The sequence below is a fragment of the Podarcis vaucheri genome (genome assembly GCF_965113315.1).
Source record: "Podarcis vaucheri genome assembly, chromosome: 10".
Lineage (NCBI taxonomy): Eukaryota > Metazoa > Chordata > Lepidosauria > Squamata > Lacertidae > Podarcis > Podarcis vaucheri.
The window spans coordinates 35,555,775-35,571,234 of record NC_138748.1 but is presented as its reverse complement, the minus strand read 5'-3'; the positions used below and the strand labels follow the sequence as shown (position 1 = coordinate 35,571,234).

General features: G+C 42.1%; 1 protein-coding gene across 3 annotated transcripts in view; it reads left to right on the top strand.

Moving 5' to 3' along the window:
• The window catches only part of SLC6A15 (solute carrier family 6 member 15), a 40,509-nt gene that overhangs the window by 12,167 nt on the left and 12,882 nt on the right, over positions 1-15,460 (top strand). For all 3 annotated transcript variants that reach the window (XM_082240988.1, XM_082240989.1, XM_082240990.1), the window contains exons 2-5: positions 2,852-3,330; positions 6,996-7,153; positions 10,057-10,183; positions 14,872-15,053. In XM_082240988.1, coding sequence (XP_082097114.1) covers positions 3,042-3,330; positions 6,996-7,153; positions 10,057-10,183; positions 14,872-15,053 — 756 coding nt within the window. In that variant the 5' untranslated portion in view covers positions 2,852-3,041. The remainder of the gene's footprint in view (positions 1-2,851; positions 3,331-6,995; positions 7,154-10,056; positions 10,184-14,871; positions 15,054-15,460) is intronic.

Genomic DNA, 15,460 nt, shown 5'->3' with positions numbered 1-15,460 from the left:
AGGAAGGGAAAGGAGATTGTTAGCAGCTTTGAGACTCCTTAGGGTAGTGATAAAGCGGGATATCAAATCCCAAACTCCTCTTCTTCTCCTCTCTTGGCAAAACTGCTCTATAGAAGTTGGCTGGTAAATAGCTCTACTTTCTATTATTTTTCCATTATTAGGCTTTATTGCCAGCTTTTAGTAGGTTCATCCAAGTTATCTTGAGGCCACATTGATCTAAATGTACCAGGATCTAGCATTTATCTGTTTCTGAAATGAGATATTGTTTTCATCCTTGTTTTTGATGATCTCCCGTGTTATGAAAATGCCTGATTGGTTTGGTACATTTGGTACACTTCCCATTTATATTAACCAGGCAGGTTTTTTTCATTCTCCCTTGGATGATGTAATTCAGACTAAAAACTACTTTATCTACTATAGAGATTTATTACTTGAAATAGTCAAATAATGGAATCAGGATTTTCATTTTACAGGGGCAGGTGCTGGTGAAATGTTGTTGCTAACCACTTCTGAAACTTGCCAGACTTTTCAGTTATTATTAAGGTCAGGAAGCCAGAAGATAAATGGAATGACCTTGGAACAGCCTAATTTGCTTTTTCCTGTCATTACAGTAGAAATGATGAAGAAGCCTGAAAACATTCAGCTCTTCAGAAATCCAAAGAGCTAAAATTTCAAAGCCAAGATTGGGTGAATCTTATAGTTCAAAACACTTGCAAAACCATTCCTGTAGATCACAGCATATGAAATAACTTCCATAGTTTCAAGACTGTATCTTGAAGGGCATGACACCTGCTTAGTAAAACTGCAAAGTTACCCTGGGAAATTTGACTACCCATATGCATTATCTTGTTCTTAATGCAAGGCAGACCTGCGTTAAGAATTTAAATGAGGCAGAGTCAAGAATCTTAGGACCAATTCACATGATCAAACTGATAATAGAATCATAGAATTGCAGAGTTGGCAGGGACGATGTGGGTTATCTAGTACAACTCCCTGCACTGCAGGAATCTTTTGCCAAAGATGGGGCTTGAACACATGAGCCTGAGATTAACAGTCTCATGCTCTAGTGACTGAGCTGTTATAATGTTGTCAAGCGTGTAAGTTGGATTCATCTGAACGGATTCAGGTAGCTTTCTTCCTCGGTCCCTTTGCAAGCTAACCCACATTCTCTACAATACACTCTGTGAACTACTTCAAATCTACTCAAAGTGGGTTAAACTACGTCATTATTCATTTGGACTGTATTGATTTCTTTGTAGCACATGCTGAAGCAGTTATTTGAGTATACCTCTTCTTGCCAAACACAGACCTCTGAATCTACTCAGGCCACTGGTGAAAGAAGGGGGGTGCGGCCTGCCTGGTGGTTATCCCTGAGGGGGGTGACATCGCCGCCCTGACCCCCGGGTTGCTTGCCTCGGGCAGCGCCCCCTGGAATGCTTGCCACCAGTGGCTCCCCCCTGTGAGGCTCTCCATGGGTGGCTTCTCCCTGGGACGCTCCAGTTCATGTGGCCAGCATACATCTACTCATAAAGGATGGGATGCGGGTGGCGCTGTGGGTTAAGCTACAGAGCCTAGGACTTGCCAATCAGAAGGTTGGTGGTTCGAATCCCCATGACGGGGTGAGCTCCCGTTGTTCGGTCCCAGCTCCTGTCCATCTAGCAGTTCGAAAGCACCTCAAAGTGCAAGTAGATAAGTAGGTAAAGGTAAAGGGTGTTTCCGTGCGCTGCTCTGGTTTGCCAGAAGTGGCTTAGTCATGCTGGCCACATGACCTGGAAGCTGTGCACCGGCTCCCTCGGCCAGTAAAGTGAGATGAGCGCCGCAACCCCAGAGTCGTCGGTGACTGGACCTAACGGTCAGGGGTCCCTTTACCCTTACCTATAAAGGATGATAAAGCTATAACCAGTCAATTCTACCATGGGTTTTGAATGGCTGCAGGAATATACTTGCAGTAAAGATGCAGCTTCTCACGACATGACATATAATAAATAATTTTGCTAAAGCACATTACATATACGACCTCCTATCTAAAAAATCGGGCATTCGCACAATTGACATCAAATATTCACACATTTCCCATTCTGTTACAGAAATGTAAATCTTACATTGTCTTGTGATGAAAAATTATTCATGTACACGTTAATAATATTCACACATGGTACAAATGCCAGGAGAGATACATTAAAGGTATACCAAATATGGTCTTACTTGTGACACATTTCAATTAACATTCATATAGGAATCACCATATGCCTTTCTAGAAGTTGAAAGCAATATGTTTCAACTTTAAATGACATTTCCACGGTTAAGAATGCTCCATTAAGATGCATTTATCCGAATGTGCATGGCCCTACCACAAGCCCCCTCACATGCAAGAGCTCTTCTTGCACACATCTGTAGGACAATTATGTGATCACACAATCTAGTTGGGTCATTTGTTTCTCAAATTTATCACAGAATGTTTTCTTTTTTAAAATATATTTTTATTATTTTTTTGAGATGAGTAGCAATAGAATATATATATATAGAGAGAAAGAGAGCCAATGTTTTCAATCGTAGAACCATTCAAACAAATCAGTCATATTCAGAGTGAGACATTACTGTAGTAGAAAATATGGAGTTGAGGGGAAGAAAGAGGGAAGGAACTGGGGAACAATGAAATTTCATTCTTTTATATGTTTTCTTTTGCAGTCTTGGGAGATTTTCATGGATGATGCAGCCAAGAAATATTAGCAATTGATATTTTAGCCATCATTTGGGTAATGAAAAGGACTAAAAAGAGAACTATCATTTTTTTAACAGAATGAGATAAGTACCCTTTTCTACTGTCATCTGATTACTTGTTTTTTTACAGGTATTTATGTTAACAACAAGCAATTACAAACATCTTGATTACATTGCACAAGGGACATTGTTGACACTTTCTTCACTCAACCAGTTCAAGCAAACATTCAGATATTTTTGACTTGGCAGAACAGAGATAGTAACTGAGGCTGGATAGCCTGTCTGAAGAGAACGTGATCTGACATTATTCCTTATTGCAAATGCCTAAGAACAGCAAAGTGGTTAAACGAGAAATAGATGATGATGTCATCGAGTCAGTTAAGGATCTCCTATCTAACGAAGACTCTGTGGAAGACGCTTTCAAGAAAAGCGAGCTGTCGGTTAATGACTCGGACGACAAAGATGTAGATGTGGAAGAGGGATCTGACGTGGAAGATGAGAGACCAGCTTGGAACAGCAAACTTCAGTATATTCTGGCACAAGTTGGATTTTCTGTAGGTTTGGGGAATGTGTGGCGATTCCCTTATCTGTGCCAAAAAAATGGCGGAGGTAAGGCTCTATATTTACTCGTTGGCTTTGGTTAAGTAAAGATTGTGACTGTTGGTCCCTGTAGTCTGTGAATCCCATTTTTACTCTTACAGTAATCAATGCTGTCTCCCAGACACAAACCAGATGTAACATCAGCAGAACAATCCTTCTGGACATTTATGGTGGGGGTAAAGTTACTACCACCACTGTTGCCCTACAGGTTTGCTGTGGGCAGGGCAGGAATGGGGGAGCTTATTCCTTTCCATTGGCTATAATTGGAGGGAATTAACAATGGCAGCCCTAGATAGAGGGTTGGGCTATTTCTGTGGGCCAAGGGACTTACCCATTGGCATACATACTTTTTTTTTTTGCTGGTGGGGAACCACTAATTTCACTTCCTATGGCTCCTCAATAGGTTTTCTAGTGGAACTTGGATTGTATGCGAACCTCATATTTGAAGTTTTTTTTAAAAAATCCGCACTCTAAATATTTGCATTTAGGGCACACTTTTTAAAAAAATGCAAATAGCAGCAATGGGGGCTGATAAGTATCAGGATCATAGCAGGTATCATGTAAGTATCAGGATCTCTTTCTAGACACTGGATACATCTCTTTCAAGGAAAAATCTTTTCTGTTCTTGTTTAAATCATTCCTAAAAGTAATAATTCATTTGATAAGTTTTTTCTAGACCACAGATTGGCACTATTAACATGCTTTTTGCTTCAGTTAAGTAAATTAATCAATTCATCAGCTGAAGGCAAAGGATTGATCACAGGTTGAGCCTTCCAAGTTTCTTGAATTAAGTGATTTTATACTGGAGCACACAAATCTATCATTCTGGATTATGACTAGATTAAAAGGTGTCCCCGTTGCCATGTGGGATCTGAAGTAAAAGAGCTAACAGCAACTGCTACAAGTCCATAGCACAAGTAAAGAATGGACATAAAGTTACTTAATGAACAAATTCAACACCAATCAGAATTACATTAATTCAGAAATAAACTGCATTGCAGGATTGTAGCCTTAATTTTAGTGCTGCTGCCATGGATATGCTACAATTGATTCTAAACCTGCACACTGTCCACAACAGTTTGTGGCCACCAAAGAACAAATTGGGGTTGTCCCCAGCCCTGAATTAGCTCCCAGAGTTGTAGGGTGGGGAGAGAAAGTTTAAAAAACACACATTAGGATATGCTGCTAAAATTATTTCAATAATTGATTCCCACCCCCGCCAAGTGCATTTCCAAAGCTTTACAATTGATTTGGCATTTCTTTTCTTTGCCAGTATATGAACTTCAGTTTGTCCTGCAAATTACTGGCAATTATTCTTCCTGTAGCTGCAAAACAGGCCTCCTAAACTTCCTGTTGCTCTTCAGAGTTATTGGATTTCTCATAATTACTGGCATGCCCTGCCATTTCTTCAAATGGGGACATTTGCAGATCATGTTGCTTGGTTTGCAATGTCAGTATGTGAAAAAAAAAATGTGCCTGGATATCGGAGCAATGCATGCAGGCATGTAGAAAGAAAGCACATTTATTTTTACATTACAAATATTGGAATATAGCAACTAAATATCTAATCCATGGGAAGTATTGTGTCAATTCCAGCTTCAGAGTAGACCCATTGAAATTAATCAACATGACTAACTTAGGTCCATTAATTTTAGTGAGTAGGGCTAGGATTGGGTACAACCAACCAACCATTAGAGAGGTGATCCTAGAACATTTTGATCATTCTCACTTCGTGTTTGAAGCAGTCCATTTTCAGCAGCAGAGGAAAGGACAAGCTCCCTTGAATTTGGCCTTGCTTACGCCAGCAAACATTTCTGTTACTCTGGCACATGCTGCAGTTCAGCAGCACAGGAATTGTAATGAAACAGCACAGGAATTGCGAGCAAATGCATCACAAGGTTACTTACTCACAAGAAGATCCAGGAAAGGCCATGCTGCTCCTTGAGTTAACAAACTGCAATGATTCCTCAATATAAGACTGATATGAGAGTCTGAAAATTGAAAGCAAAAGCTTCAAATTAGCATCTTTTACCCCATGGTGGTAGGGAAGGGCTCCAGACTACTACAATCAGCCTTCCACTGAGGAAGCATCACGGCCTTTTATGTAATGCAACATGAAGGCCTTTACTGCCAAAGTGATTTCCCCTACATTATCTCAGCAAGCAGGTTGGCACCATTATTTCCATGCGATGCAGTTGTCAAAGGGTGAGTGCATGTGCATGCACAAGATAGTCACTTGTCAAAACATCCACAGCTAAGCTTGTCTCCCCAGCGGTGATTGCTTTGCATGGTTAGCAGTGAACAGCTGCTAAAACTACATAAAAAGCAAGATCCATTGAAACAACAGCAATCAAGAGTTCCATATGAAAAGCAGTGTCTGAAAATAACAGCTGAAATAGATAACTGTCGGCTACCTACCAAAGGAAGCAGTGATGGTGCCTGGTGCATTTCCATTTGGCAGGGCATCCCATAAAATCAACACCGTGTCAAAAATAGCTGTGAGCCCTGTACTCAACATATTTGGGATCAACCTCCCCTAATTTAGTGGCCTGCAGATGTTGGAATCCCAACTTCCATCAGATGCAGCCACCATGGCCATTGGTCAGGGATGATGGAAGGTGTAGACCAGTGATGGCCAAACATGGCACTCCAGCTGTTTTGGGACTACAATTCCCATCATCCCTGACCACTGGTCCTGTTAGCTAGGGATGATGGGAGTTGTAGTCCCAAAATAGCTGGAGGGCCAAGTTTGGCCAACAACCTCTGGAGGGCACCAGGGTTGCAAACGTTTGCTTTAGGTGATCAGGGATATGGAGAAGGCCATTCAAAGAAGATATAGAACATTGGGGGAGCTGATTAAATAACCACTTCCCTTTCAGATCCTGAATTCACATGGGAAATGTAGCAGCATCAGGCTTTCTTTGGCAAAATTTAGACGAAGGTCCTTGCACACACAACAGTGTACTTTAAAATGTATGAATTTGTGGCTTAATTTCCAAACATCTCCAAACTGTGTGGTTGTTAATGAAAAATGTATCTTGAGTCTCTGAGAGGAAATAAAATCTTGAAAGCGTAAGATATAGATGGACATGAAAAGAGTTGCTTTCCCATATAAAAAATGGGTAAATTATGGGTAAGGTGGCATCTTTTTGTCCTGCAGACCCAGAGCAGTAGCTATTCCTGATTAGAGTACCTACAGCCAATATTATAGCCAGGTATGTCTCTGGAGTGCTGATTGGTTGCCTGGACAAGGATACACCTGATCCTGAAAGGATACACGACGGTCTGCTTTGAGGAATCAAGATGGAGATTATACTGCAGGGCCTTGTTTACAAGCCCTTTCCATCAGTAATTTGTCCACATGCCTCACTCATTAATTATATGTACTTCTTTCTATGCCAAGTCCACCAAACTACAATGTTCTACATATTTCCTCAATATCGCTGAGCTACACTGACTCCTAAAGTGATTTTGATTTTCAGGCCTTGATATTGGAGATAGCTTATTGCATCCACCTATTAGTTTGTGCAGTTTTTGTTCCAGCCTTTGCAACTCTGCTTGATGGTTATACGCAAACACCACCATAACAGATATTTATGCAAATTGTTCTGCACTCCTTTCTAAAATACATTTCTGTATTGTCAATATTTCTCAACATCTTCTTGGTTTGACAGGTGCCTATCTTGTGCCATATTTAATTTTGCTGCTGGTCATCGGGATACCGCTTTTCTTCTTGGAGCTTTCAGTGGGTCAGAGAATTCGGCGTGGAAGCATTGGAGTATGGAATTATATCAGCCCCAAGCTTGGTGGAATTGGATTTGCAAGCTGTGTAGTAAGTACTGCTTGTGTAGTAAGTAATGTGACCTATTTCCCAAGCCTTAGTGCATACCGTGAGTTTTCCAAATACCCTTTCATTTTAAAAAGGAGCTAATATGCTGAAGGATTAGCTTTGTGATTTGCAGAGTACCTAAGATTTATATATTAAAACTAAGGAAGGGATCTGTCTCAGTGCCCACATAACTATGAAACTAATTAGCTGGCATGCCACTTATTTAGACTACAGAAGCCTCCCCGAATTTGTGCCCTTCAGTTGTTTTAGGCTATAACTCTCATAATTCTTGGACATTGTCAAAGCTGCATGTGGTTGATGGGAATGGTAGCCCAAAACAAATGGAAGCAGCAGGTTGGGGAAGGCTGGGATAAGCAGGTAAGGTGCTAAAGAATTTATCTATTTATATACCGCTTACATGCCCAAATGGCTTCTAAAGTGGTTTACAAGTATAACACAAATTATAAATTCCATACATAACTAAAATACACAGTAAAACAAGCCAGTTAACCATTAAAACAGTTTTAAAAATACTAAAACAATTAGATCAGGAAGCTCAAGTTCAGGGGAAGGCTTGCCTAAACAGGTGTGTTTTCAGGAGCTGGTGGAATGCCAATGCTGATGGCACCTCTCAGCAAGAAGGGAATATAACTAAAACAGAGGAAATGCACATAAAATGTTTGGAATCTGCAGATGCCGTCTATCTTTTAAAGTGTGTTACCTGGTCATGCAATCGTTATATAGATTGAAAATCTCTTTTAGCTCCTTGGTTTGTGCTGAGGCAAAAAGCCAGTGGCAGAGTGGAGACAAAGGCAGAGTAACAACTGTAATTTTACTTCTGTATCATAGGCTAGTATGTATACATTTCCATGTACCCCTTCCTGTCCTCTATCTAGACCAGTGTTTCCCAACCTTTTTTGGGCAAAGGCACACTTGTTTCATGAAAAAAAATCTCGAGGCACACCACCATTACAGCCCCGTGACGTCAGCGCGCAGCGTCACGCCGGGAGGGACATGAATTGCTAGCAAATTACATAATCACCTCCTTGAGGGCTGGCTCATCTTCTCCGAAGGCAGAACCCCATTAATTAACAGCACAGACTCACACCATAGCCAAGACGAGGGGGGGAAACCTCAGTCATGCACAGTCATGCACATGTGGGGGCTAAATGAGGACGAAGACCGGGCAGAGAGCAGGGTTCAAATCACCCCACCTGGCCAGGACAATCCCTGGGTGCTCCCTTGGGCCACTTGCCTGACCCACCTCGCAGGGCTGTTGTTGCGAGGATAACACGGGGAGAACCACGCGCGCCCCCGGGAGCTCCTTGGAGGAGAAAGCGGGCGATGAATGCAATGCACGAAATATATGAGAGGCGACCAGGTTTTGCAGGTGAGGGGCCCCCGCCAGCCTCCGCTTCCAACACCCGGCGCAACGACGCCGAAGTTTCCCCCCGGGCTCGGCTCGGGTAGCAGCGCTGCTCCCCCCGGCTCCCCTTCACCCTCCCGGCTCTGTCTGCCGCCCACTGGGGACCCCCCTCACCTGCCAAGTCCGGAGCGCCGGTGGAAGTTGCATGCATGCATGCAGGGCGCCGCGTTGCCATTGCATTGCACTGCACTCCATGCAACGCCTGCATGCATGCATTGCCTTGCACGCCCGCCAAGGGGTCTCCCCGCGGTCCGATGCGTCCCCTCCGGCGCGGATGCAGCATTGCAAAAATTAAAAAACCCCGACGCAGCCCTACCTGGGGGGCAGCCTCCGCCTCTGCCGCCGCGGGGATCCCCGGGCTCCATCCTGCCGCCCGATCTCCGCGGGGGCGCAGGCAGGTTGCGCGGGGTCTGCGCGGAAGAGCCCCTGCCCGCCCGGCCGCCGCCGCTGCGCTCATTCCATGGCCGGGAGAAAAGCGCTTCAAATAAAACGCCCGGCCTGCCAGGCCACGCTGGGGAACGTAGTTTGCGCACCCCGCGCGGGCGCGGAGCCCAAGGGCAAGGGGGCTACGGATCCCGGCAGCCCCCGCGCCGGGGACGGAGGGGGAGAGGCCAGGTGCAGGGATGGAGGGACGGGTGGGCGAGCGAGTGAGTGAGTGGCAGCCGCCAAGCCTTGGCCGAGAGCCAGGAAGGGAGGGAGGGAGGGAACCCCAGGGGGAGGAGGGAGGCACAGAGCGGGAGGGAGGGAGGGAGGGAGGGAACCCCAGGGGTCATCTAGTGACGGCGCCCCAATCGAAAATTTGACTTTTAAAAAAAATATCTTTCGAATTTTTAAATTTTTCCCGCGGCACACCAGGCAACATCTCGCGGCACACTAGTGTGCCGCGGAACAGTGGTTGGGAAACACTGATCTAGACAAGCAAGGATATCCAGTTAGGAAGGGGGGGGCACTTAGGATTTGAAGCAGGACCAGTGAGGTTTGTTGTTGGGGAGAGTTTGTTTAGTCAAGAGGAGAATTCTGACTGCCAGGCAGAGTGGTTTGGGGGCTACATTTAGCTCCTGAGCCTGAGGCTTCCCACCCATGTGGTACACTGTAAGCTCATGACTTAGGCCTGGCCCTGCCACAAGATGTGATGAAGTGACTTGCTTCAGGCAGCACCACAGCAGGAGTGTGTGTTTAAATCAGTCACCCCCAAACTCAGCCCTCCAGATGTTTTGGGCCTACAACTCCCACCATCCCTAGCTAACAGGACCAGTGGTCAGGGATGATGGGAATTGTAGTCCCAAAACAGATGGAGGGCTGAGTTTGGGGATGCCTGGTATAAATGATGCATCAAGACTTCAACATGTTCTTTCTGAAGTTGGTGTTTGTTTCTGCATCAGATAATAGAACTTGGCAATTAGAGAGCCATGTTAAAAATGTTATTTTCTATGCCAATACTAGGAAAATTGCTTCTGAAAATATTTTACTTTCCCCACAGGTATGCTTTTTTGTGGCCCTGTACTACAATGTCATCATTGGATGGAGTTTGTTTTACTTTTCTCAGTCCTTTCAGCACCCGTTGCCATGGGACCAATGTCCTTTGGTGAAAAATTCTTCACATACTTGTAAGCATCTAGTGTATTAACCTTCCTTCCTTCCTTCCTTCCTTCCTTCCTTCCTTCCTTCCTTCCTGCCTTCCTGCCTTCCTGCCTTCCTGCCTTCCTGCCTTCCTGCCTTCCCCTCCCTTCTACCCTCTGTTAGAAAACATTTTATAAGTTTTAAAAATGCTACAGAGTACAAAAACCAAGCAAACTAAAGAGGAAATCACTGAAAGCAAATATTTCGGTCCAAAACCCAGTGAATTGTTTGCTGACTCTCTAGCATTTAGATTAAGAATATTTGAGCACCGCAGCACTTATGTTTTGTATAACCATGCTGAACTGGAATGTTTCATATTGTTAAATTAAGTTATTGATCCTCCCCCAAAATACTGCTTTTCCAGTATGATTCTTAGCAATAACACTTGATAGCTAGCATAAACAATGTTCTAATTTAGAAAGGGGAAAAAATGCATAATATTTCCAGAGGTTTTTTTAGTTGGTGGTCTAACTCTTTTCTTTTGACATATTGACACTTTAATTGATTTCCTTGTGCATTTAGTTGCTCCTTGATTCAATTTCCCCTTATTGGGAGTTTTAAAACTCATAGTACTGGAAATGAAACATTTCCATTTGTTTAGTTTGGCAGAGATACTTATGGTAGATTTTGTATGTTATTGTAACAGAGTATTGTGTGTATATATATATATATATATATATATATATATATATATGCAGGTTTTGGTGTCTTCGGGTGTCTTCCCGTGTAAGAGTCGGGGTGTCTGTGCGACGTTTCGACGAGGTCTCACTCGTCATCTTCAGGCTGGTGCTTTCGGCTTCTTGTTACTGGAACAAGAAGCCGAAAGCACCAGCCTGAAGATGACGAGTGAGACCTCGTCGAAACGTCGCACAGACACCCCGACTCTTACACGGGAAGACACCCGAAGACACCAAAACCTGCATTCCTATACCCGTGAAAATCTACGAAAGCAAATATATATATATATATATATATAGTATCTGGCATGCCAGAAAAGCAAAATCAAAGAATTATGATATGGTAGAGTTTGTCTTAAAGATGACACTTTCTGAACATCCACAATGGTCTCTTTTGACTTGGCCTGACACCAGCATCTTCACTGACCATACTTGGGAACCACCTTCAAATGCCACTTTGAACTAAATCCAGGGAATGTTGTCACACATTTATGAATGTTGTAAGAACATGACAGCTTTGATCTGAGAAAAGTACTGTGGATCTTGAAGGTGACAGTCCCAGATCTTGCCTCTGGCAGGTCACATCAACTAATTACGTTGACAGGAATCAAATGAGGTGGAAAGATTTAAATTTTTCTTAGTATTATGCAGTCATACTTTGGTTCTCGAATGGAATCCATTCCAGAAGTCTATTTGACTTCCAAAAACATTTGAAAACCAAGGCACGGCTTCCGATTGGCTGCAGGAGTTGGACGTTCGGCTTCCAAAAAACATTCGCAAACTGGAACACTCGCTTCCAGGTTTGCGGCACTCGGGAGCCAAAACATTCGAGTCACGAGGCATTTGAGAACCAAGGTACGACTGTACTTGTGATTATGTTTTTCATATTTTAAACATTATTAAAATTGTTTTAAATATGGAAGATGCTATGGATTTTGAATTGTGGCTAAAAGGGAGGATTCAACGAGTGAATTCCATTAGTGGAAGCCCTGTGCAAGAGCTTCTGCTTTTGCAATGGGGCTTCCACTGCACCCCAAAAATTGGCTCAGGGGGCAGGAGAACCCCAAAACATAATGTAAGGGGGAAAGAGGAGGATCATTCCATCTGACAAGCCAAAACACTTGCCCTGACGGAATGATCACCTTATTGTGACATTGAATTCCAGCCAATGATTTTATTAAGTAAGTAAATAAATAAAAATATGGATCTGACTCAGAAATACAGTACATGTTTTGCAAAACATGATTTTAACCCAGGAGTCACTTGGATCCCACTGATCAGGGGATGACCCAAATGCCACATATCCCGGTTACATAGTCCTGTATCATTGGTTTACAGAATGATGAGCCTGAGATACCTGCCAGTCTCAGCTACATTATGCCAGCATATAGGCTGGGATTTTGATCTCAGGCTTCCTGAGGACTGGTTTCTTTTACCTATGTTACACCAAATGTTAAGAGCTATAACATTCAAGCATCTCTTCTCGGCTCTTGGTCATCTGCTGCATCAACATTATCGCTCACTCTAATGGTTTGTTTGTTTTTAAGGTTTTAGTCTCTACATAAATCCACTATGAATGTAAGCCCATGCAGGAACATAACAGGAATTTCCAAGCTGGAGTCAAAGTCCTTAAAAGTTCAAAATTCTGAAAGCAGAAACAGATGAATTGATTAACTTTTTATTTAAAGTTTCTCCAGGGTCAGGGTTAAAAGATACATTCTAAATTTACTTGGCTAATTTTAATAAGTAGCATTTGTATTGTTTTTGACCGAAACAAAAAGGTGCAGGTTCTGAAATGTTTTTGTGTAATATGCTACACATTTCCTGTTGCTCTATCAACATTTACACTAAACACATAAATAAGGGTAATTGAATGTCACACTAATTATTTCCTTATTCTATTTATTCAATTTTCCTAAACATTAAGCAAAATAAAATACCCCCCCCCGCAGAAAAACAAAAACCAAGAGGACAATTGAAATACCTGTGAATAATCAGACTATATTATGTCTACTTTTATATCTACAGGAATTAGGCAATAACTCATGGCCATAATGAAATAATTCCATTCTGGCATATCATGAAGCATAATAGAATGCAATCTATCTCTAGGCTTTAATTATCTCCTGGTGACCACATGCCTTGATCTCCAAATAATAAGAGAAACAAATCTTAATTGCATTTCTAATAATATTTTTTCCTTTGCCTGAAGCAAGTATACCAGCAACCTTGAAAGTTGCCTTGACAGTTTGTTGCACAAATTTTCGTTATGAGATACATGATACTTGCTAGCTTGGTGTTACGTCTCAGTACTCAAATGTTCCCAGCGCAAACAGAGATTATGGTTACTGTAAAGTAACAGACTTTCCTTCTCTAAATAACTTGACATTAAATACATAATTTCAGGAAGAGGTTTTTAAAATTGGTTGCACTCTGTCCTTTGCTTAATTCAGTGGCAAAGCTCACATTTATGTGATCACAGCAGGATCACAGCCCTTGGCTAAGTTCCTTATTCCAGGGGATCTCAACTGAGGTCTCGCTGAATGGGAATTCCCTGCAGGAACAGAGTTCAAGAATATAGTACTAAAAGAATAAATACATTTTAAGAACCATTTACATTTATATAAACACTGTATCAAGTTTCCGATGTACAGGATTCTCATATTCTTGACAAAAGTTGCATTGTGGAATTTTTAAGTCTGCAGTACCTATGCACAGTTGCTTGGGACACAGTCTCATTGAACCCAGTTGAACTTATTCCTAAATAAACATTTATAGGGTTGGACTTTGACAAAGTCTGATATAGTTCTTGTTCTAGTTCATGCATCATTTGTAAAGCACTATATATATGGATGACGCTACATTGCTGTTGCTAATAGTTGTAGTGGTGGTGTAATTGAAAGGAAGTCCGATGGAGTGTACATGTCTTGCTGTTCAACAAGTAAATGAATGTAGAAACTCTTCTCAAGTAGCAAGATTTAAAAAAAAAACACTTATTAGAGAATTACAGTAATACCTGTTTGTCATGATCACAGTCCCATAGTAGGAAGACATTGCTTTGGAGAACAGGGCTCTTGGATTGATTGATTGATTGATTGATGGATGGATGGATGGATGGATGGATTGCATTTCAATCTTGCCCTTCCCCTCTAAACTAAGGGTGGAAAACAGCAGAATAGCAAAGTAATGCAATTTCCCCAAAAAAACCTTCTAAAAATTAAATTATTTAAAAACATTAAGAACTTCTAGAGCTATTTAAAAAGTTCTGCAGAAGAGGGAATTATAGCAGCTGCAGCTTTCCTCATTACTACATTACAAATTGTATGTGCTAATCCCATTTTTTTATAGATCCCTTAAAAGTACTAATTCCAGATATGAGGCAGGGCCCAGTCAAACCATCCTCTGGTGGGCTCCCTTCCTCTGTCAATGGGCCCTCACACGTTTGTCTGCACAACACTGAGCAGTTGACTGACGACACCTTTTTCATTCCCCCCATGCTTCAGAATAATGCCTTGTCTGGTTCACCATGGAAACTTACAAGTGTCTAGATCCTTTTAATCAACACTGCTTAGGTTTGGACCAAGAAAAAATAGATAAAGGGGAGGTGGCAGAGCAGGCATTGGGGGTGGGCCCTGGCAACTCCCCTCAAAACTCTAGGTGCTAATATTGGTCCTGGGCACCAGTGATCTCTTCTCCTGTGTGCCTTGTCATTTTACAATATGGACATATTCCATGAAGGCTAGAGATTAAAAACAAACACAACTCCCACCTGTCCAAGATAGATTACCTGCAGATGTGGTGCTGTACTGATTCAAAAGAATGGAAAAAACCAAAGCACTTGACCTGCATTTTCCAATGTGTGTGTCTGGATAAGCCACAAGTGGCAGTACCATGATAACAAACTATAGGAATTAGAATGCTTTGTAGAACTGTCTACATGTTGCTTTCTATTTAGGATCCAATTAATATTTTAGATTGCCTTTTCCTTTTCTGATCAGTTGTGGAGCCAGAGTGTGAAAAAAGCTCTGCAACAACGTATTACTGGTACAGAGAAGCACTCAATATTTCCAGCTCTATCTCAGAGAGTGGAGGTCTAAACTGGAAAATGACGATCTGCTTGCTGGCTGCTTGGGTTATGGTGTGCCTAGCAATGATTAAAGGGATCCAGTCTTCAGGCAAAGTGAGTAGTTCCCTTTTTGTTTTCTTTAAAACTGATTTAAGTCTTCTTCACATTTGCCACCTGAATTCTTCACCACCACACCCCTTTGTCTATCCTCCCATAAAGTTTGCATGGAAAGGCTGGCAGCTATGACTCACCATGCTTTTCTGTAATCTCTCCAGTGGAGAAATGTTGGTACATCAACATTAAGATCGTAGTCTATTAAATACAGAAACCATACTTGGATAAAAAGAGAGGGAGTGTTGCGGTATGAGAACCTTTGTTTTGTTTTCATTTGCCATAGATAATTCTTATAATTGCATCTTGGTGTGTAATTAAAAAAGAAAAAGGAAGAAAACACAACAAAGAAATGGGATTTGTAGTTGGCTTTCTCAGGATGGATTTCTGTTTCTGGATCTGGACTGCGT